The 24,304-nt window shown below is 41.9% G+C and overlaps 1 protein-coding gene across 1 annotated transcript in view; it reads left to right on the top strand.

The window, feature by feature from the left end:
* Positions 1 to 24,304, top strand: part of lnpep (leucyl/cystinyl aminopeptidase) — a 100,343-nt gene that overhangs the window by 62,968 nt on the left and 13,071 nt on the right. Inside the window, exons 9-14 of the mRNA XM_080189084.1 lie at positions 7,591 to 7,722; positions 10,270 to 10,442; positions 13,066 to 13,163; positions 18,742 to 18,928; positions 23,480 to 23,636; positions 24,077 to 24,261. Coding sequence (XP_080045210.1) covers positions 7,591 to 7,722; positions 10,270 to 10,442; positions 13,066 to 13,163; positions 18,742 to 18,928; positions 23,480 to 23,636; positions 24,077 to 24,261 — 932 coding nt within the window. The remainder of the gene's footprint in view (positions 1 to 7,590; positions 7,723 to 10,269; positions 10,443 to 13,065; positions 13,164 to 18,741; positions 18,929 to 23,479; positions 23,637 to 24,076; positions 24,262 to 24,304) is intronic.

The following is a 24,304-nucleotide window of genomic DNA, read 5'->3' as shown; positions in this document are numbered from 1 at the left end:
GACTTGATGGATTGGATTGAGTTATAAGGAGAGGCTGAATAGACTGGGACTTTTTCTTTGGAGTGTAGGAGGCTGAGGGGTGACCTTATAGAGGTCTATAAAATAATGAGGGACATAGACAGGGTAGATAGTCAATATCTTACCCAAAGCTAGGGGAGTCTAAAACTAGAGGGCGTAGATTTAAGATGAGAGGGGAGAGATACAAAAGTGTCCAGAGGGGCAATTTTTTCACAGGGTGATGAGTGTCTGGAACAAGCTGCCAGAGGTGGTAGTGGAGGTGGGTACAATTTGTCTTTTAAAAAGCATTTATACAATAATAAGGGTACGATGGATATAGAGGGATATGGGCCAAATGCAGGCAATTGGGATTAGCTTAGTGGTTTTAAAAAAGGGCAGCATGGGCAAGTTCGGCTGAAGGGCCTGTTTCCATGCTGTAAACCTCTATGATTCACTTGTGACACCTAACCATTTCCGTTTCTGTTTGGATGTAGTATTGGTTGAGAGTTGGTTTAAAATCAAATGTTGTCCCAAATGCCCCTCTGGCTTTTTAACCACCTATTCCAATTAGACAAAGTGATTTACGTGAAAAATATTTATTATCTGCTGCTGATTCTTCATCTCTGGAATAATTGATGGAATTATCATTCATTGAAATGTAATTTGCTGTATTTGGAAATTATTACATCACTTCCAGTCAAATTAAAGCAGTGTTTGCCCATTTGAGAAATCCTTTTCAAATTGTTTGAAATGTTTTTGAGCTCAGATTACAACCTTAGGCTCCACAATTAGAAACAGCTGCCATCTGCTGGGAATGGAGGACAGAGCTTTAAAGCTCTGTCCTAGTTGATGTATATAACACTTTGAAGTGTTTGCTTCGCATTTCACTATTAATGACTGCAAAAGCTTTGTTCTATCTGAAACTACTGATATATAATGTTTGACCTTTCAATTCCCCAGGGTAGCTAGTGTTGGTAAGTGAAGAAGAATGAATTCTGCCTGTGGGTGGAACTGAAAGGTCATCAGTAGGCCTGCTGTAGCTAGATCGGATCTCTTGATCTTCCTCTTCCTCCTCCTCCTCCTTGTCCCTCCTCCTCCTCCTCCTCCTCATCCCTCCTCCTCCTCCTCCTCCTCCTCCTCCTCCTCCTCCTCTTTGTCCCTCCTCCTCCTCCTCCTCCTCTTTGTCCCTCCTCCTCCTCCTCCTCCTCTTTGTCCCTCCTCCTCCTCCTCCTCCTCTTTGTCCCTCCTCCTCCTCCTCCTCCTCTTTGTCCCTCCTCCTCCTCCTCCTCCTCTTTGTCCCTCCTCCTCCTCCTCCTCCTCTTTGTCCCTCCTCCTCCTCCTCCTCCCTCCTCCTCCTTGTCCCTCCTCCTCCTCCTCCTCCCTCCTCCTCCTTGTCCCTCCTCCTCCTCCTCCCTCCTCCTCCTTGTCCCTCCTCCTCCTCCTCCCTCCTCCTCCTTGTCCCTCCTCCTCCTCCTCCCTCCTCCTCCTTGTCCCTCCTCCTCCTCCTCCCTCCTCCTCCTTGTCCCTCCTCCTCCTCCTCCCTCCTCCTCCTTGTCCCTCCTCCTCCTCCTCCCTCCTCCTCCTTGTCCCTCCTCCTCCTCCTCCCTCCTCCTCCTTGTCCCTCCTCCTCCTTGTCCCTCCTCCTCCTCCTCCCTCCTCCTCCTTGTCCCTCCTCCTCCTCCTCCCTCCTCCTCCTTGTCCCTCCCTCCTCCTCCTTGTCCCTCCTCCTCCTCCTTGTCCCTCCTCCTCCTCCTTGTCCCTCCTCCTCCTCCTCCCTCCTCCTCCTTGTCCCTCCTCCTCCTCCCTCCTCCTCCTCCTCCTCCTCCTCCTCTTTGTCCCTCCTCCTCCTCCTCCTCTTTGTCCCTCCTCCTCCTCCTCCTCTTTGTCCCTCCTCCTCCTCCTCCTCTTTGTCCCTCCTCCTCCTCCTCCTCTTTGTCCCTCCTCCTCCTCTTTGTCCCTCCTCCTCCTCCTCGTCCCTCCATCATCATTTCCATCCATTTTTCGCCAGAAACAATAGTGGAGGTGCAGAAGATGAAACACTTGTCTTGAAACCAATTTTGATTGAATTTCAACTTGATCTTGGGAATTAAGGTTATTTGTTTTACTTCCTTCTCCTCTCTGCCCTATTTTCTTTTCTTTCCTTTCCTCCCACCTTTTTCTGGAGATGCTAACTTGCTAATTGTTGATTTTTCTGGGTACAGTAAACCTCCAAATGTCTTTCCCAAATATTCATTCTATACGTGTTTTGTGGGTCAAGGATTGCTTACAAATGGTGGAGGGCATCACCATGCTCTTACCCATTCACCTTCTGGAAGATGTAATGAATAGTACCTTTTTAGATTTTTATTTAAACATACAAATACCTTTTTGTCCATCTTTGGTATGGGATTGTATGAACATAATCGTAAAATCTTCCTTTAGTTGCTTATTGGCTTTTAACATGTTTAAGTTATTTTTCTCCCTGAAAATTTATGAAGTAGTTACAATTAATTCTGAGCAGCACTGTTACAAAGCAGAATTCCTGCAACGTGGAATTGCTATTTGGCAATTTTAATGCTAGCAATATACCAGATGGATATTGTAACAATGACATTCAAAGACTGGAGTGCATGTTGTCCCATCACAGCAACTTTTTTTAATATAGTAAATCTTAATTGTGGCTGTATGGTCCCACCCACTTAATATTAACTATTCTTGGGCAGTCTGTGATATGAAAGCAGACAGAATCTCCATTTAATGTCTTACCCTTGATACTGTACCAAATCGTCAGCCTAAATTGTGTGCTCAAGTTTATGGAGTGCAGCTTCTGACTAATGATACAGTCCCTGTAAAAACCAATGACTTTATGACAAATGATTAATTTTCTAATGACCAAGGCAAAAAATGCAGGGCAAGATTTCACATTTTGGTGTAACAAACTGAATTCAACTTTGACTAAACATTACTCAACAGACAATTAACAATATACCGAAAGGTATTTTCACACTCTCAAATGATTCTGAAATGTTTCTAATTAATTGTTTTTACCGTATTTCTGGCAGATGTGCAGCAACACAAGATTTAAGTCCTAAGTTAATCCCAGCTTTCCCTTCTTCCTGTCTTGCCAGGTCAAATCATCAGGTGTACTTAAAATAGTTCCAGTCAGTCTGAGTATTGCAGAACTGGCTTTCACTCACAGGGCCCAATCTAGTGACTCCTTGTTCTTTAAATACCCTGAAGTCCCCTTCATCCTATTGCCTTCCTGTTGAAAAGAAGGCATTGAGACTAACTAAAATGTACAAAGATCTAGCTCTCTACATTTCAACATACACAAGGCAGTCATGTCTTTACCAGGTCTTTCAATCAAACTATGGAAAGAAAAATATAAATGTGATTGTCTGACTTCATAGAAGGAAACAAAGATAACTTTAGGAATTATAAGCCAATTAGCAATGCTTTCTGTTGTTTGTAAGCCACTGAAATCTATTTTGTGGGGTGAGAAGATTAAAAAACTACAGTGAATTTCCAAAAAGCATTTGATCATGACAGATTTATGGCAAAGATAATAGAGCATTAAATTGAAAAGGATCTTTCTGCGTGGATATTAATTTGGATGGAAGGCAGAGAGCAAAGTGTAACACTAAAACAACTTTGAGCAGCAAGTGTGGTTGAGTGATATTTCAGAGATGCATGCTTCAAACATTCCTATTACATGTGTGACTTGAGAATTGAGGGAAATAGTATTAAGTTTGCTGAAACACCAAATTTGTGGGGTAGGAGTGGTGGATATAGAACATTGTTTTTGGCATGTGGTCCTACCAAGTGGGTGGCACAGTGGTTAGCACTGCTGCCTCACAGTATCATGGATCTGGGTTCAATTCCAGGCTTGGGTCACTATTTCCGCAGAGTCTGCATGTTCTCCCTAGTCTGCGTGGATGTGCTCTGGTTTCCTCCCACAGCCCAAAGATGTGGGGCTCAGGTGGATTAGTTTTGGGGGCCTAGCTAGGATAAATAAATACATGGGTTATGGGGATAGGGCCTGAGTGGGATTGTGGTTAGTGCAGACTCGGTGGATTGAATAGTCTCCTTCTGCACTGAATGATTCTATGAACAGCCTGCCTTCAGCTTTGGTATGCAGGCTGGCACCTTCATTGGAGTTGCCTAACCCAAACAATAGCAGCATGAAGAAAGTATGCCAAAAAGAGTTGGCAGCAGGACACAGCCCTGCCTGACCCCACTGCTGCGCTTGCAAACCTTTAATGATGCTTCATTGTAACTGAGGAAGTTGTGTATATGCTCAGAGAAAGAAGTAATGATGCCCAGGAGTCCAGGCAGGTGGATTATTTTCCCCAGCAGTTTAGAGAGTCTGTCCCTGCCGACAAGGCCACAGGCCTTGGTGAGGTATGTGAAGATGATGCAGAGTGGTCTATACATGGCAGTTATCCTGCAACTGCCGAAGGAGGAAATCTTTTCAGCTGTCAATCTGCTAGCTCTGAAGCTGCACTGAGACTCGGGGTAGATGCATGACACCAACCTCTGCAATCTGGTCAGAGCAACATGAGCAAAGACCTTTCCCGCAATCCTAACAAGGGGATCCTTCAGTAATTGTTGCAGCCAGTGTCATCCTCCTTATTTATGTACAATGTGATACAAGGTGACTATTTTTGCATCTCACATATCTTTAGAAACAGATTTTTCCTTCCAGCAAAGGGATAAAAATTCAGGGAAATGCTGTAGCAGTGTTGGTTTTCCACATTTGCTGATTTTAGGTGGAATGCCATCACTTCCTGAGGACTTCACTGAAGGCTACTGACCATCTTACTATTGGTAAGGCTCCTCAACCAGTAGTAAGATAGTTAGTAACCTTGGTGTGTTGTGTGTGGTGAGCTGTATTGCTCCTCCTCAATAGGAAGGTCTGGAACGGTGCAGAGAGCCTCTTCAATGACCATGATCACTGTTTTGTGGAGGCTGAGGTAGTGCTTCACTTTCCTTCTCCTAGCTACGTTCAGTGATGATGCATAGCAATCTCCACATTGCACCTCATAAGCTCTCTGTCAATAACAAGAGTAACCATAGAAGCTGCTATGGTTACTGTTGCACCAGTTGCTTTCATCAATCCTTCATAATCCCAAATTCAGCAGCACATTGTATAATGTTAGAGTTTCAAGCAGTATTGATTGGTGCAGCGCTGAGCAGTCTGTAGCGGCCTTACAGGTAGTGCAAGGGGACTGTCATTTTGGCTGTAGTAACTGGCTCCATTTCAATCAGTGAGTCTCAAACTAGTCAACATTTCTTTGAATCTTTTTACCCTCTACGCAGTGAGTACAGAGTTACAGATGGTACTGCAGAGATGATCCCACTTTGACATTGTACTCTGGCCTTGGTTGTTGTTCAAAAGAACCTAACCAAGGATGTTGAGAAACTCCTGTGTCCTTCTGGATCGGTGGTACGTAAAGTGTTGATTTGAGAACAATCTTCCTCCTTGGAGTTTTAGTTACCCTGGCTGAAGCCTGACCTTGCCACACATTGGTGTCACAATCAGCGCTGTCATAGCCAGAATGAGGATGCTGTTGAAGGTGGTGACGATGAGATTGAGCTGGTGCCAGTGGAGTGATTTTGTATGTCTTGAGGACATCTTTGGGCATGGCTTAGTTTGGACGTCTTCACATTCAGTCCATGGTATCAGCAAGGCCCAGCAACCTCTCCCTATTTTCATTCATGCTGCTGAATCCACTGGTGCCTTTTGCACATTGGCCAAGCTGCATAATACCCACCCTTGCAATGAAGTTCTTTAGAAGATACAACCCTTTGCTGCCAGGAATCCTGCTGATGGAAATGTCCCTTGCCTCACTTGACATCTGAGGTGGAGGCAAGTGTTGAGGCCTAGGTGCACGTGAGGTTAATGGGCCTGTGCTTCTTTACAAGCAAAGAGTCCGGTCATCATGAATAGTGTTCCATATTCGCATGTTGCTTCTGAATTTTCCCTGCCAGACAACCACAATGAATGGGTATTGAATTTTTCGACAGCAATCTCCACATTGCACCTCATAAGCTCTTTGTCAATGACAGATGTTTTGCATGCATCACCAACCCATAGAAGGTCATTGGGAAGGCCAGAATGCATGGTTCTTACATCCAGCTTTCCTGGTGCATAGATTAAAAGCCCTCCACGTTGAGGGATGACTCAACTCCACGCAGTCATTGAAGTAAGCAGGTTGTAGTGACACAGCACCTAATTGAGTGGGGCCTGCCCAGGCTTGGGGTGGACAGTAGCTACCATTGAGGCAGGATGATCTTTCTTTCCCATAACGAGTTATGCACTCAGTTCTTTTCAGAATAGTTATTCTGTTAGTCAGAGGTTGTGAGCTGAAAGCAAGAGGTGACAATCAACGAACCCACCACGCACCAACTGCTATGCCAACGTACATAGTGCACACACAAGAATAACTTGTTGGTATCTTTTAATCAGCTGGAAGTTAAAAAGGGCTTTAAAAGGGCTTCCAGGCATAAGTTTGTTTATATTTCATTGTCCTTGCAGAATGGTAAGTGGGAGTACCAACCTGCCACTTGTTTAAGATTTTATGTTTATTTATTAGTATCACAAATAGGCTTGCATTAACACTGCAACAAAGTTACTGTGAAAATTCCCTAGTCACTATGCTCTGATGTCTGTTTGGGTACACTGAGGGAGAATTTAGCATGGCCAATGAACCTAACCAGCACATCTTTTGGAGTGTGGGTGGAAACCGGAGCACCTGGAGGAAACTCAGGCAGACATGGAGAGAACATGCAGATTCCACACAGACAGTGACCCAAGCTGGGTATCGAACCCGGGTCCCTGGTGCCTCAAGGCAGCAATATTAACCACTGTGCTATTTATCAAATTAAAGCACCCTGTCGCTGCATTCCTTGACACATCACCCATGCCTCTTTTGTCCTATTGATGTTGGAGAAGAGTTGATGACTATGATGGGCTTTGATTGGGAGGGGGGGGAGAAGTTGACAGGATGGGGATGGGTGGGCTAGAATTAAAAGTCAAAGACATTAAAATGACTGAAAACACAACATTTCCTGTGATGGAGCTGAAGACAGACCTCAAGGGGTGTGTAATTAAAGTCATCACAAGGTGTCTTTAATCTGTGATGTCAAAAGGGACATGGTCTCACTGCAGCTGCACCTTGCTGCTAGACCTCCCAGCTTACCTTGTTGATGGATTCAAACTGCAGCTGGTGAGCAAGTTCCTGCCACAGCTTCAGAAAAGGGTGAGAAGGTAGTTTAACTGCAGTTAGCTTTTTGCACTTCCACTTTGCCACTGACCACAAGATCCAGGCAAATGCTATTTGTGACATCCTTGCATACAAAAATGTTTAATGCTCCAACTGGCTCATATTTGCATCTTTCAGGTAGACATTAGTCTTCAGTTTTCCAACTCTATTAATTTACTGTCAAGTGCAGCAAAAATCTGTCTACGAAAGCTTCACAACTGACCACGTATTGTTTCGTATTTGCAACTGCAGTGCAGACTGGTGTAAAATCCAAATAATCCAGGTTCAAAATATTTTGTATTTCAAGGAAGACATTCAAAATGAGCAATCTTCTCCCTTTCTCCTTCAGGGGGCTGCCATTCTCTTGATGCTGCAGGGTTTTCTTGGCGAAACAGTTTTTCAGAAAGGAATTGAGAGATACTTAAATGAACACAAGTATGGGAACACTAAAACTGAAGACCTGTGGAACAGCATTATTGACGTAAGTACTCTAATCTTAATGCTGATTGTAAATCCAGAATAAATGGATTTATCATGCGGAAAATCTACCATATGAATTGTAAATCAGGTAATTTTCGAAGCTAGACAATTTACACTGCTTTGCTGGTAACATCACACAAAGGGCAACTTATCTTCAACCACCCGCTAATGTGTATGAAGTTGCCCCTTAAATTCACTGCAGAAATTTAGGACTGCTACTTAACAGCATAAGTACCTTTTCATAATATATATATTTCTACAATGCCAATCAAACTCTCTAGTCCGTAAAGGGAGCAATATAAACTATAAAATCTCACACCTACAGTAAGTTGTTGATGGTATACATTTGACCTTAAGTTAAAATTTCAACCCTACATTTGTTCCATCATTAAAAATGTCCACTTCAATCTCCAGAACACTATCTGCCTTTATCTCACCTCATCTACTCTTGGAGTCATTTTCTATGCCTCAATTACATCTAGACTTGACTCTTCCAGTGCTATCCTGCTCGACTCCCTGTCGTCTTCACAACGTGAACTTAACTTATCCAAAACCCTTAACACCGAGACCTACCTTGCACCAAGTGCCACTCACCCATCACCCCTGCGCTCATTGGCCTACGTTGGCTTCTGATCTGGCAATGTCTGGATTTTAACATTTTCACGGCTTCTCACCTTCCTATCTATGTTAACTCACAGATCCCTACAAACTTTATAAATGCATGTATTTCACACCTTCACAAATTTCATCCCTCAACTCTTGCAGGCAAATGGTTTCCATTAACCTTTTCCCAGCTTAACTAAATTATGTACACACACACACGCAGCCTTTACAGAATAACACACTATTCCTCAGTTATTTAAAAAAAACCTATCTTCACAATCGTATAAATGCAAGTTGTTGAGGATTTTTAGTTACAGGAAAGTATATATTATTTTTTTTTGGCTCTTAATTCTTATTGCTCATTTAATCTAGTCTTTCTTTTCCCCGCTTCTCTCTGTACCTGATTTAATGCTCTGCATCACTAACAGCTGTCCAGCTAACTGAGCTAAACTTTAACCCCTCATGGGGTTAATGTAATCTCAACTTTCTAAATGAGAGGCTATGGTACTCATCTATTTCTGACATTTTCTCCCAATTAAAGCTCCAAATTCTTAACAATGTATTTGGAGGGAATGTTCTATTCTTGAATGTTCTGAATCACCCATCTTTAATGCTTTGGATAATAAACATCACACTAAGCATGAATAGGGAGAAGTGAGTAGGAGTATTATATTTTATCATCTGTCCTTAGATAAATGCCTTGTAATTCGTACGTACTATTTATATATAATAAATTCTAAATGCAGAATTTAGCACTGCATTAAGATGATTACCTAATAACAGTACAACCATTAAAACATTTCAACAGCTCATGGTGAATTGCTCAAGTTTAAATTGCATTTTTTTCTCAATCTCTTTCTCCTCCACATCACACCCTCCACCAGAAAATTAATGAAACAAGTAGAATGTTTTGTGTTCCATTTGATTAATTGCCTTTAATTAAACCAATTTAGCCTGCAGTAGTAGTGTTACAACTGTTCTGTACTCCTTGGTGGGGGGGGCTGACTGGGGTGGTGGATATGCCAGGCTTCCCATTCCTTGCTGCTGCCCAACAAATCCTATTAGAAATGTGCTTCTTCATATATCACATAAGGAAATGATAACTCCCATTTCTAATCAAATAGTCTGCTGATGTTGACCCTCATAAAGAACATTGATCTTTGGTTTGAGTGTACAGGTGGAGCCAATGTGAGGAAGGAAAATATAAGCATCTACAGGTCCCATAAGCTAACGTAGGTGTTCTTGGCTGCCAATTTAGCAGTTTTACCTTTAGGTTGTACATTGTAATCCAACAGTGCTCGTGTAGCCCTTGCACGGTATACAAGTTTCCACCATATGGACTGCAGCAATTCGAGCAGGCAGCTCACCGTCAGCTTCTCGAGCACAATTAGGGATGGGCCAATAAATACTAGTTTAGTCAACAGCATTCACATCCCGTCAAATGTAAAAAACACAAACAGTTTTTTGTGAACTGGGTAAGGTCTGCGCAGAAGCTAACTGAATGGAAATGAAAATCCCGCAGAGGATGTTGCTATTTTAAGTACTAGTAAAAATGGATTTGTGTTGTGAGACCTTTTCAATTCTTGTTTTTTCAATTCTGCTCAGACACTACCGTGAGAAACCACTGTAGTGCCACAATCCTATTGAATTCCATCATCAGTGTGCATTCCCAGTGCCAAAACTCTGTTAAATTAACTGTGCAAATAGTGCTTATTTCTTTGGTATCCTAAATATGGAACTTGGCTCCACCTTTTTCCACAAGCCTGCATGATTTAATTTTTAGTTTTATTTCTCAAATTACAAATATTTCACCAGTAGCTAGTCTTGGTATTAGTAGTAAATTAAATTAATAAATGTGCTTTCTCAATATGCCAAATGCAATCACTAATTATTCTTTAGCTGAGTGATTTGACTGGTCTAATCTCCCGGTATGTTTGTTTCACAGGTTAAAAATGTGGATTTAAACGTGAAAGAAATGATGAATACTTGGACACTTCAGGCAGGGTTCCCCATGGTCACTGTTAAATTAGACACAACTGCTAGTAAAATTCATCTCTGTCAAGAACGTTTCCTCAGGATGTCTGTTTCACAGGAACCGTCATCCTCGCCTGATTCCAGGTACAACCAGTATAATTCCTGAAAAGAATTTTATACTGATACTTAAGATTCAAAGTAAATAAATGCATTACATGATTCTTTAAACCCCTGGAATTGCGTTTGAATGAGATCAGCCTGACACAGTAAAAAGATTTTTGTTGGCTGTAGGTGAACAGGATTACTATGATCCATGTGAAAACTGACATGGGGAAATGGAACAAGATCTGTAGTTTGCCAGTCTGGTTGAATGTATTCAGGAAGATTTGATGATATGACAGTTACCAGCTGTTTGCAAAAATTATTCCATTTACCTAATCAGGCGCTCCTGTGGTCATGAGTATTTGGTCCTCGCGACTCAATTTTGTTTTGTTTGTAAATTTGCTGTAAAGAAGAATAGATGTAGAGAGTAACTGTGTACAGTTCAGGTTACCACCTTACAGAAAGAATGTGATCACACTAGAAAGGATACGGAGGAGATTTCAGAATAGTACCAGGAATGGAGAATTTTAATAATGAGAGCAGATTGGACAAGTTGAAGAAGTTTAATTTGAAACAAAGGAGGCTGAGAAGCAATTTAATTGAAGTATATAAAATTATGAGAGTCTTAGATGGAATTTTCCATTAGCAATAACCAGGGGGGACAGGTAGAATGATTATAGAAGAAGTGAGAAGTATTTCCCTTACATCCAGAGAGTGAGTAGGATCTGCAACACTCGGTTTGAAAGGTTTGTAGAGCAAAAACATCACTTTAAAAAAATGAATATTTACTTAGTGGTGTAACCTACAGGGCTGCAGACAAAGAGGTGGAAGGTGGGATTAGGCTGGCTAACTCTCTTTCAGCCAACACAAATGAGATGGCTTCCTACTGTGCCATAAGTCTTTGTGTTTACTCACTGGCAGGTTAACTGGGTATTGGGAAGTATCCTGTGAATTCTTTCAGATACTTTGCTGATGTTCACCTAAGAATTGCAGTTTCTGCTTCCACCTCTGAGAAATCAAAGCTTGTCAGTTCTTTGCAACAGCAAATGAAAGCAGAAAATGCTGAAAACACTCAACAGGCCAGTCAGCATCTATTGTCCAGAAGGATTGGTAACCCTGCCACATCTGTATAGGCACTGGGAGCTGAACAGTGGAAATTTAAACACCCCGCTACGCCCCTCGTATGAAAATGATGAGAGAAAGGTTTATCTGGCGAAGTGGAAAGGAGCACTCCAGAAGTGGTATCCATCCATTTCAGTCCATAAATGGACAGATATATCCTATATAATCTATACTCCAGTAAGGGAGGGGGGGAAACAGTGCTGTACTGGGCATATTACTAGACTACTAATCCAGAGGCTCAGCATAATGCTCTGAGGACATGGGTTCATATCCCACCATAGCAGCCGGCGGAGTTGAAACTAAATTCAGAAAATCTGAAATATGAAGCTGATCTTATCTATCATGACTATGAAACTGTAACTTATGGTTGTAAAAACCTATCCAGTTTTCTTCTTTTAGGGAAGGAAATCTGCCACCCTTGCCTAGTCTGGCCCGAATGTGACTCCAGATCCACGGTAATGTGATTGATTCTTCCGTGCCACTCAGTTCAAAGGCAATTATTGGATGGATAACAAATGCTGGCCTTGCTAACGATATCCAGATTCCAATAAAAGAATAATCAGGCTACAGCGTAGCCTAAACTGCTAATGACAACCTGTGCTTTTGGCTGGTCCATCAGATTTTTCATACAGCACGCAATAATTCCTGCCACAGCTGGGACTGGAAAATCCTAGCCATTGTCTCTGACCCAACATCTCAGCGACCAGGCTTCAATCTCCCCTAAAGCATGTGAACAGCCCTCAATAAAATGTGGAATAGACATGGCTCGTGTGGCCATCTGATGTACAAGTGACGCCTCATAACCTCACGTGTTTGCAACTGCAGAAATCCTGACCAAATTATGGAGCATGCCAACACTGTCCCCTGACTCAAGTTTGAGGACAATCTTCTAGAGTTACATTTACACAATGACCAGCAATAAATTGGACTGATTAGAGAGCTGGACGTTAAAACTGTGACAACAACATCTGCTCCTAAAGTCTTCCTGAAGAAAAATATTAAGTGTTATAACTGACCTTGTGGTTAACATATTGAGATACACACAGCAGCGAGGATGCAATAAATGATTGTCGTATGTCCTTGCCCTTACCTGTAAAGATACATCGGGGAGTAAAAAGCAGTATTAATATAAAATAAAATCAGAAAGTCCTGGAAAAACTTGGCAGCATCTGGGAAGGGAGAAAGAGTTAATGTTTTGAGTCCAATGTGACTTCTTTGGAACTGTATTGATATGAGTTGTTCGTAAGAGACTGGCTATTTCACTGTCCTATTATTCAGAGTTGACATGGTACAAATTTTAACATGACTGAATATGCTGTAACTTATAAGTTGGGATACTTTGATGCATAAATATACAAAGTTCTTCATGATCTACTTTAGTACAAAAGGTGACTATTACATCTGAGAAACAGTGGTTTCAGGTGCCTCAGCTCAATACCTGAGATTGATTCTCTTGTTTAATTTGTTCTTTCTCTAGTCTAGTTGTTCTATTAGTTTTAAACAAGGTGAAGCTGATCTGAAAGTCTGGTTTGATTTTTCTCAGTTACCTGTGGCACATTCCGCTGACGTACATCACCAGTAGCTGCAGTGATTATACCCAGTCCAAGTGTATCAAAACGTGGTTTCTGAAGAACAAAACAGGTAATTGTTTTTGACTTCAAAAATTTTGAGTGGGGCTTTGTTTGGTTTTGCTGGTGCTTTGGTTAGTGATTATACAGATGTTTTGCTGGAATATGAGACTGACCTCAAGTTCGACTTAATTATCCCAGTTTTAGTCTCATGCTGTTTCCAGAATTAAGCATGTTATGCTTCTAATTAAATGTCTTTCCCTTAAAATTTGGACAGGCACATTTTCTTTCTTTCTTGGAATGTTACTTTATTGAACTGAAAAATAAAGTTTTCAGTCTTGTATTTTAATGGTTGCTGACAATTTACTAATGTTCAGTCTGATTTAATGATTCATTAACAAAGTGTGTTTCAGTTCACTCCTTTAAATAGAGCTGAACACTATTTTATCCCAATTGATCGGATAAAAGTATCCAGCCAAAGGTGAACACAGAAGTTATTAAACTATTTGAAAATGAATACAACATTTTGCATTGTCAGAAATGTTTTTAGTTATGCAGCACTGTTATATTCAAAAGTTATATTTTTGTTTGTTAATAGGGATAGATATTTCTATTTTCTTAATGTGGAGGATAGCCATTGTTCAACAATTTGCAGTCAAATTTATTTAACGTTGAATACAACATAAGAAATAGGAGCAGGAGTAGGCCATCTAGCCCTTTGAGCCTGCCCTGCCATTCAATAAGATCATGGCTGATCCGAAGTGGGTCAGTTCCACTTTCCCGCTTTCTCCCCATAACCCTTAATTCCCTTGTCTATCAGAAACCAATCTACCCGTGACTTAAATATATTCAGCGAGGTAGCCTCCACCACTTCAGTGGGCAGAGAATTCCAGAGACTCACCACCCTTGAGTGAAGAAGTTCCTCCTCAACTCCAATCTAAACTGCCCCCCGCCCCCCCTTATTTTGAGGCTGTGCCCCCTAGTTCTGCTATCCTTTCTAAGCGGGAAGAATCTCTCTACCTCTACCCTATCTAGCTCCTTCATTATCTTATATGTCTCTATAAGATCCCCCCTCAGCCTTCTAAACTCCAACGAGTACAGACCCAGTCTATTCAATCACTCCTCATAGGCTAACCCCCTCATCTCCGGTATTAGCCTGGTGAACCTTCTCTGTACTCCTCCAAGGCCAATATATCCTTTCACAAGTGCGGCGACCAAAACTGCACACAGTACTCCAGTTGCGGCTTCACCAGTACCCTGTGCAGTTGCAGCAAGACCTCCCTGCTTTTATATTCTATCCCCCTCGCTATAAAGGCCAGCATTCCATTTGCCTTCTTGATCACCTGCTGCACCTGCAAACTGGGCTTTTGCGATTCGTGCACATGGACCCCCAGGTCCCTTTGTACCGTAGCATGCTGCAGCTTTTCGCCCTTTTAAATAATAATCCCTCCTGCTATTATTTCTACCAAAGTGGATAACCTCACATTTGCTAACATTATACTCCATCTGCTAGGTCTTCGCCCACTCACTCAGCCTATCCAGATCTCTCTGCAGACTTTCCGCGCCTTCCACGCAATTTGCTTTTCCACTCATCTTCGTGTCATCAGCAAATTTTGTTACGCTACATTCAGCCCCCTCCTCCAGATCGTCTACAAAATGGTAAACAGTTGAGGCCCCAGCACTGATCCCTGCGGCACTCCACTAGTCACCAACCGCCAATCGGAATAGCACCCATTGATTCCAACTCTCTGCTTCCTATTAGACAACCAATCCTCTATCCACACTAACACCTTACCCCCAACTCCGTGCACCCTAACCTTTTGCAGCAACCTTTTGTGACAGAGAGAAAATGCTGGAAAATCTCAGCAGGTCTGGCAGCATCAGTAAGGAGAGAAAAGAGCTAACGTTTCAAGTCCAGGTGACCCTTTGTAAGTTTTCTCGGAGAGCCAGACCTGTTCAGATTTTCCAGCGTTTTCTCTTTTGGTTCCAGATTCCAGCATCCGCAGTAATTAGCTTTTAACATTAAATACAGTTGAATTAATTATAACATTGTGGTATCAGTCTCACAATGTTAATTTAGTGATGTCACCCTAGCTCCTTGCTGTTCTATTTTCCATCTACACTTGCTGCGAAAAGTTTACTCCTCTCTATGTTCCTCTGATGACTTTTCCACCAGAAAACACTGGCTGCCATGAATGCTTCAGCCCCTTCCTAACACATAAGCTGAATCCAAGTGGCAGTGAATAATTAGCAGTGTTGAAATTAAAATGAAATCAGGGTTGGTGATGTGATAGTACAATGTATTGATGCTGCAACACTATTATACCAGAACAGTAACACACAGCTCGCCATTCATGATTCTGCACTTGATGAATTGGCAACCTGTACAGTGGGAATTTGCAGAGCAAGAGCATGAATGTCCCACCTGGAAGAAAGGAAGGACAAGTACCAGTCAACTCAGAACACCAAAATCAGAGGGGAAATTTTCTGCAGAGGCACAGGAGAGCAGTTATGGGGAAAGACAAGATTTTGTATAAATTTTTATAAAACTGACTTGCCGTATGTAAATAGTTAATGCACAATCTTGGCATTCTGACTATGCAAGCCACTTGAGCAGTGCATGTGCTTTATGACATTGGTTTAAATGCCATAATTTTTACAACCTCAGATGATCATCCCAGCAAAATGATTTACATGTTAGTCTCTTTGTTTTTCCCTGCTCTCACCAACTGCAGAGCCCACTCCAACAAAGAAAGTTACATTCTTAGTGCAGTTCTCTTCCAGTTTTCTAATGAACTTTTCTATGGTTACCAGGGAATTTCACTATAGGTCCTGTCATGGTTAAAGTTGGCCTTGAGTTCACTTGATGTCCACACATGCGGACCTCTATTAGAAGTTCTGGATAGCATTCAGTAACAGGAAGCCTAACTAACTTATTTACCTCTCTCCATATTGAGGCTGTAGGCTGATGATAAAATCAAACCACTTTCCTGGCTGAGGGTGAATCATTTCTTGTGACATGAACCCAAGATCCCATGCATGTGGAATTTGGCTATCCATTTCTGCTTGGTGATTCTGCATTGTCATGTGTCTTTATGGCTGCCTCGGTGAACACTTACCCAAAGATCAGAGGCTGAATGCTCTTGACTGCTGAAGTGTTCCCTGACTGGAAGGGAACATGGTGATTGTCACGCGGTGTATGTTCATCCATTGTCCTAGCGTCTGCAAGGTCTCACTGATGTACCACCCCTCGGGACGTTCTTTCCTGCGGCATATGTGGTGGACAACATTGGCTGATATGCATGAGTATATACCATGTGAGAACTCTACCCACGAGGTACATGTGATGGTGGTGTCTATGTTGATGATCCGGCGTGTCTTGCCGTGGTAGGCTTGTGTGTTGTCGTAGTCACTGTTCTCCTGAAGGCTGGGTATTTGCTGCGAACAATGGCCTATTTGAGATTGGGTGGTTGTTTGAAGGCCAATAGTGGGGACGTGGGGATGGCCTTGACGAGGTGTTCATCTTCATCAATGACATATTGAAAGCTCTGAAGAAGATGTTGTAGTTTCTCCGTTCCAGGGAAGTACTGGACGACAAAGGGTACTCTGTGTCTGTCATGTCCCATGTTTGTCTTGTGAGGAGGTCAGTGCAGTTTTTCGCTGTGCTGTGTCAGAACTGTCGATCGATGAGTCAAACGTCAAGTCCCATTCTTACAAAGGCGTCTGTCAGTGTCTGTTGCGTTCCTCCTCATCTGAGCAGATTCTGTGTATACGGGGTGGCTTCTTTAGAGTGTTTAAGGTGGAAACTGGAGAAGTGGAGTATTGTGAGGTTATCTGTGGCCTTGCAGTACAGTGAAGTGGTGAGGTGACTGTTCTTGATGGAGATGCATGTGTCCAAGAATGCAACTGATTCTGGAGAGTAGTCCATAGTGAGTCTGATGGTGGGATGGAACTTATTAATATCATCGTATGATTGTTTCAGCGATTCTTCGCCATGAGTCCAAAGGAAGAAAATGTCATTAATGTAAGAACGTGATATGGCACTCAACTCATTGATTGCCGGTTCAGATGCACCACTGCAAAAAACCACACTGATCTCAGAAGAGAAACACGGGACGTGACAGAGGACCTTTGTCATCCACTACTTCGTAAAAAGTCTGACAACACCAGGTTTTAGTCCAACCTATTTATTTGATAATATTCTCACAAGCTTTCGAGGGGTTACCCTCTTCGTCAGGTGAATGGAGAGTTCTGGCCTCAGACAGAGCATATAAAGCACAGACAGTTTAGAGATTACTGATTAAAATGCGATCATTTTAATCAGTAATCTCTAAACTGTCTGTGCTTTATATGCTCTGTCTGAGGCCAGAACTCTCCATTCACCTGACGAAGAGGGTAACCCCTCGAAAGCTTGTGAGAATATTATCAAATAAATAGGTTGGACTAAAACCTGGTGTTGTCAGACTTTTTACTGTGTTTACGCCAGTCCAACGCCGGCATACCCACATCATCCACTACTTCCCCAGAGTGGAGAAACTATGACATCTACTTCGGAGCCTTCAGTGTGTCATTTTACCAAGGCCATCATCACACCCCCACTACTTGCCTTCAAACAACCACACAGCCTCAAGTAGGCTTTGTTTGCAGCAAATAATGTCTTACTGCAGCAAATAACCCAGCCTTCAGGAGCACAGTGACCATGACACCATACAACCTTACCACAACAACCTCTGCATGACATGCCAGATCATTGACATAGATATCACTATCATATGTGAGAACACCATCCACCAGGTACACGGTACATACTCATGTGACTCGACCAATGTTGTCTACCTGATGCACTGCACGAAAGGATGTCCCAAGGTGCGATACATTGATAGGACCATGCAGACACTACAGTAATGGATGAATGGACACAGCATGACAATCACCAGGCAGGATTGTTCCCTTCCTGTTGGGGAACACTTCGGCAGTCGAGGGCAATCCAATCTGGATAAGTGTTCTCCAAGTCAGCCTTCAAGACACACACCAATGCAAACTCACCAAGCAGAAACTGATAGCCAAGCTCCACACGCATGAGAACGGCCTCAACTGGGAATCTTGGGGTTCACGTCACACCATGTGTAACCTCCAGTATTTGGCCTGGGCTTGCAAAATCCTACTTACAGTCCTGGCTTGAGACAATTCACACATCTTTAACCTGTGATTTATCCCTCTCTCCACTCGCACTGTCTGTACCTGTAAAGATTTGCATTCCAATTGGAATTCCAATTGGATTCCAATCTTCCAATTGTCTTCGTCTACATATGCTGTGTTTGTGAAACCTACCTCTCCACTCACCTGATGAAGGAGCAGTGCTCCGAGAGCTCATGGATTCCAAATAAATCTGTTGGACCTGTTGTTGTGAAACTGCTTATTGTACCCATCCCAGTCCAATGTCAGCATCTCCATATCATTGAATCCAGAAGACTGAGTTGAAAGACGAGCTCAAAATGCAGTCGTTTTGAGGGTTTATGCATAGAACGTATATTCTTGTATACTTGAATGCATTTAATCAGCCAATGTTTTGGCTTTGTATGTTGAAAGTCCAATTGTAAAGGTAAACATGCTGTTTCACAGAATTATTTATTTATTTCATTTTCCATTAGACATCATTTATCTTAAAGAACCAAATGTGACCTGGGTGAAGTTTAACTTGCATATGAATGGATATTACATCGTACATTATGAAGAAAGCACCTTCAAGAAATTACTTGGATTATTAAAAAATAATCATTTAGTTTTCAGTGACCATGACCGAGCTGCCTTCATCAATAATGCCTTTATACTTGCAAGGTAATCAGCTGCTTTTATCTTTAGGATTTCTGTTTACTTTTAGGACATGGTATATATCTCTTGTTGGTTAATCAACATTACTGCTGTTTCAGTCAACTATGTTGAGCAACTAATTATAAACATTTTGGCAATAGAGTACTTTACATGAAGTCTTGATCAGCGTCATAGTATTTCTTCTGTCTGTCGGAAGATCTGATCTGAGTCAGATTTTCGTGTTTGTTGGTTAAATTTTTTATTTTCAGCATTTGATGGTTTTTAGTTATTCTACTTCTTTGGTTGTTTTGTACTTGGTTAAATAATTATCTTATTGGGTTAAGGTCTTTCTTCCCATTATATTCCTCTCCCTCCCATCCCCACCAATTCCAACAAAAATAAACACAATCTCATTTCAGTGGGAAGTCTCCTAATGCTATAGACATCGTGGGATTTTATGCCCCAACAAACACTGGTTTTGAGGAAAGCTTTTGAAGGTGATTTAAATAAGAACCTAATAAGTGGGAGCAGGAGTAGGCCATATTTCCTGTCAGGCCTGACATCCCATTCAATACCACCTTGACTGATCATCTGCCCAAGCTTTACTGTCTCACCTGTTTCCCATAGCTTTAATTCCCTGAGAAACCAAAATTCTGTCCATCACAGCCTGAAATCTATTCAGTGATGGAACATCCACAATGGATGCTCTATTGAGTTTAGGAGATTTTTCTTTATCTCAATAATTGGCCCCTTATAAGAACATAAGAAATAGGAGCAGGAGTAGGTCAACTAGCCCTTCGAGCCTGCCCCGCCATTCAATAAGATCATGGCTGATCTGTCGTGGCTCAGTTCCACATTCCCGCCCTCTCCCCATAACCCTTAATCCCCTCTCTTATCAAAAACCCATCAACCCGCGTCTTAAAAATATTTAGCAAGGTAGCCCCCATCCTGAGACTGTTCTCGATTTCCCAGCCAACAGAAACAATCTGTGTCTACTCTGTTAGACCCCCTCAGAATCTTGTTTCAGTGAGACCGTTTTTAATTTTTTTAAACTCCTGAGAGCATAGGACCAATTTACTCAGCCTCTCATTATAGGACAACCCACTCATCCCAGGAACAAATCTTCATTGCACTACCTCCAAGGCGGCGCAGGCTCGAAGGGCTAGATGGCCTACTCCTGCTCCTATTTCTTATGTTCTTAAATGTGGAAATGCGGTATTCAACATCAATCTAGACTTTACTGATTTTATGCATCAGTACAAACCAAGATATTGACTATTTAGCTAATAAAAACAAAAAAAAATTCCCAAGATTAGGGGAGTCTAAAACTAGAGGGCAAAAGTTTAAGGTAAGAGGGGAGAGATACAGAAGTGTCCAGAGGGGCAATTTTTTCACAGGGTGGTGAATGCCTGGAACAAGCTGCCAGAAGTAGTGGTAGAGGCGGGTATAATTTTGTCCTTTAAAAAGCATTTAGATAGTTACATGGGTAAGATGGGTGCGGAGGGGTAGGGGCCAAATGCAGGCAATTCGGATTAACGTAGGAGTTTCAAACAAAAAGGTGGCATGGACAAGTTGGGCCGAAGGGCCTGCTTCCATGTTGTAAACCTCTATGACTCTAAGCACTTCTAACTCAGTGACAACCTGGAGAAATCAATCAGCTATCAACATAAATATGGTGCTCCCTTTATATAGTACTGGTGAAACTCGTTCCTGCTGCTAGATGAACGTTTAGCTTTGCAAGGACAAGATAGGATGTTAGCCAGAGTATTGAGGTTGAACATGGCCAACATTACAATCTACCTCCTTCTACTATTGCATGCTGCCAGCGCTACCTGCCTATCCAAAATGGTGTCTCGCACAGTCCACATGAGAAGTATGTGCGTGGTGCCGACACAGATTTGGATACAAAACGAAAGACATTGCTGTGGAATTAACTTTTGCAGCTCTGGTTTCAGAGAAGTACGTGGCTTCCTTGTGTACCCTACCAAAATGGGCCAGCCCATAATTATCTTGATTGAAGATGCTATTCTTAGAGTCGCTGATATACAGATGGAGTTTAAGTGACATACAGATGGGTTTAAGTGAAATTGGAAAGCAACATCAAGGTTTAGGATGAGGATATGTTCTGGCTTCAGCTTTGTGGTGTGCGGATAGCAGGGCTAAGCTGTGAGATGTGGATATGAGACCATGCTAAATGTGACATGAAGTGAAACTGCAAATGGTAAGTAAGAATCCTGACTAACAGAAGTTGTAGGTAGGTGATTGATGAGGTGTGACAGTGTGTGAGGTTAATGTTGGGATCTGGAATTCAAAGATTAATTCACTGACCTTGATCACCCATCATTGGACTTGTTTTGGCATTGCATCCCAACTTGGGGGTTAGACTGCCAGCATCAATTGGTACAGCTTCCTGCCTTTTCAGAGTTTGGCTGGTTTCCTGGCTGCTCTTGTTAGAGAACCTCTCGCCTCCTGAGCTAAGGCCTCCAGTGTTGAGTCAGAGAACATTGGAGTCCACTTTCTGCTATGTTATGCTATTCATGTGTCTTTTGCAGGTCAAACTGACTGAGAATGACTTCCAGCACCTACTCTAACCATATTGTACCTCCCCTGTAAGAGACACATTCTAACTTAAACTGGTGATAGTCTATCAATTCTAGACACCCTGCTCAAGTAAACAGCCGCCCAATGCATTTACCGCTGCCTGCACATTATAATCATTTAATTTAACAGACAGCACAATGTATGTGCTAGCTGCATCAGAGCATGGTAATCTGCACACCTCTTTGTGTCTAAATGGGGTAAAGGAATCTGGGATACACAAATCACTAAAAGATGGTTAATAAGGATTGTTTTAAAAAAAAAACAAACAATGCACTGGAGTTTGTTTCTAGAGGGATAAAATTTAAATTTGTATAAAATAGTGGTTAGACCACATTTGGTGTACTTTAAACAGTTCTAGTTCTATATTCTGAAAAATATAGACGCACTGGAGAAGATGCAAAGAAAACGTCTAGAATGGTGCCAGGACTGAGAGGTTATAATTACCAGAAAGATTGGACAGGCTGGGGGCCTCTTCAATAGAATAAGTTCGAAAGATTATTAAAGAATTTGGTAGACCAGGTATAGAGAAGGTACTTCCAGTTGAAAGTGAGATCAAAACTAAGGCTAGAAACAGAAGATAGTCACTAACAAATCCAATAGAGGATGTGAACATTAACAATGAAAGCTTATTTCAGTAAAGTAAAACAATTTTAAAAATTAAGTTATGGAATCCATGGCTTTTATAATAGAGACACATACAAGTGAGGCAAGAAATTGTGCAAAACATTTCTAAATCAGTGCTTTGTCTCAACTGGATAATTGTGTCCCAGTCCGGGCACAGTTTAGGATGTCGAGGCCTTGGGGTGGAAAAGAGAATTATTAGAATTACACCAGAGATGAGGTACATTATTGTGAGGAAAATGGAAAACTGTAGAATCCCGACAGTGCTGTTGAAGGAGGCCATTCAGCCCATCGAGTCTGCACCGACCACAATCCCAACCAGGCCCTATTCCTGTAACCCCACATATTTACCCTGCTAATTTCCTGACACTAAGGGTCAATTTATCATGGACAATCAACCTAAGCCCCACATCTTTGGACTGTGGGAGGAAACCAGAGCACCCAGAGGAAAACCATGCAGACTTGAAGAGAACATACAAACTCCACACAGTCACCTGAGGCTGGAATTGAATCCAGGTCCCCAGCACTGAGGCAGCAGTGCTAACCACTGTGCCACCATGCCACCCTGAAAAACTGGAATTAAACTATAGACAGACTAAGAGGAAATTTAATGGCAGTATTGTTTAAAGTTTATTTCTTAGTGTTACAAGTGGGCTTACATTAACACTGCAATGAAATTACTGTGAAAATACTCTAGTCGCCACACTCCGGCACCTGTTTGGGTACACTGAGGGAGAATTTAGCATGGTCAATGCACCTAACCAGCACATCTTTCAGACTGTGTGTGTGTGTTTGTGTGTGTTGGGGGGGTGGGGCAGGGAGAGAGAGAGAAGCAGGTGGACATGTAGACTCCGTACAGACAATGACCCAAGCCAAGAATCAAACCTGGTTCCCTGGCGCTGGGGCAGCAGTGCTATCCCACTATGCTTGCGAAGCCGGTCCCTGATGTGGGCTTTCATGGGAGAAACAGTTTGGACTTGGATCAGTAACTAAATAAGATAGATGTCAGGTCATTGACCAAAGAAGCAGGGATGAGATGAGGATGCATTTTGTTAGAATTCCAAATTCACTATCTGAAGGATGATCAAAGCACATTCTACGGAACTTCCAAGAGGAAATTAGAGATAAAAAGAAAATCTTGCAAGGTAATAGGGAAAGAACAAAAATTCAAAAGATTAATTGTATAGCCCTTTTCAAATAATCTGAACAGTTATAACAGGCAGGAAGGCCTCCCTTTCTCCTCAAATTCACAGAATGCTATTGTGGCTGTCAGTAATGCTTCATGTGCCGTGATGCCATTTAAAAATATATGATTTCAGAGTTGTGTGAACTCATGTGTTTTTCTCACATTCATAGTGCAGGGAAAATCACAGTGAAACAGGCATTGTCCATGACCAAGTACATGAAGAATGAAAATAATACCGCTCCGATAAGTGAAACATTGATTCAGCTTAGGCATATTTACCGTCTTGTACAAAAGAGGGGAATGCTGCAGCTTGCTGGTCGGGTGAAGGTAGTTGTTATTTTTATCCTTCGTGCCTTGTGACTTAATTTGGTCTTGGAGCAGTTTTTGTGTAGCCGTCTTGTTCCATCTGCCAATGCTGTAGCTCCGCTAAGCATAAGTGAAGGACAGTGAATTATAACATGGTAAATGTAAATGTGGAAAATGCCTTTATTGTTCTTCGCTGCTTTCTCGTTGTAGGTAATGTTGTTTATGCAAATGTGTTGTTTTGAACACAAGTTAGATGTAGCCAATATTTTTTTCTTAATCCCACTCTGCCAGCATTCCATTTTTATATGAAAGTTTTCTGAAGGGTTTTCCAGGGTCTTTATGTTTATCTGTAGATTATGTTATAGACCTCAGTTTGGTCAGGAAATTGGAGTTGTGGAATATAACTATTGTGGAATAAAGCTTGTGTTCCTCTATCTAAACTGTATATTCATGTATTGCAGAAATATATTATTGATATTTTTGGAGACCTGATTAATAATCAGACCTGGAGTAACAATGGATCATTGTCTGAAAGGCAACTTCGATCCATTCTTCTTGATGTTGCTTGTGATTACAACTATGGTGACTGTGTCCAGAAAGCACAAGGGCTGTTTACTAAATGGGAGATGACCAAAAAGATGAGCGAGTAAGTGAAGCTGACATGATTTTCTTGCTGTTTTGCATTTTCT

Source organism: Carcharhinus amblyrhynchos, chromosome 5 (assembly GCF_965287045.1).
Source record: "Carcharhinus amblyrhynchos chromosome 5, sCarAmb.v2.hapA, whole genome shotgun sequence".
NCBI lineage: Eukaryota > Metazoa > Chordata > Chondrichthyes > Carcharhiniformes > Carcharhinidae > Carcharhinus > Carcharhinus amblyrhynchos.
Note: the sequence above shows the minus strand (reverse complement) of the source record. Positions and strands in the feature narration are given on the sequence as shown.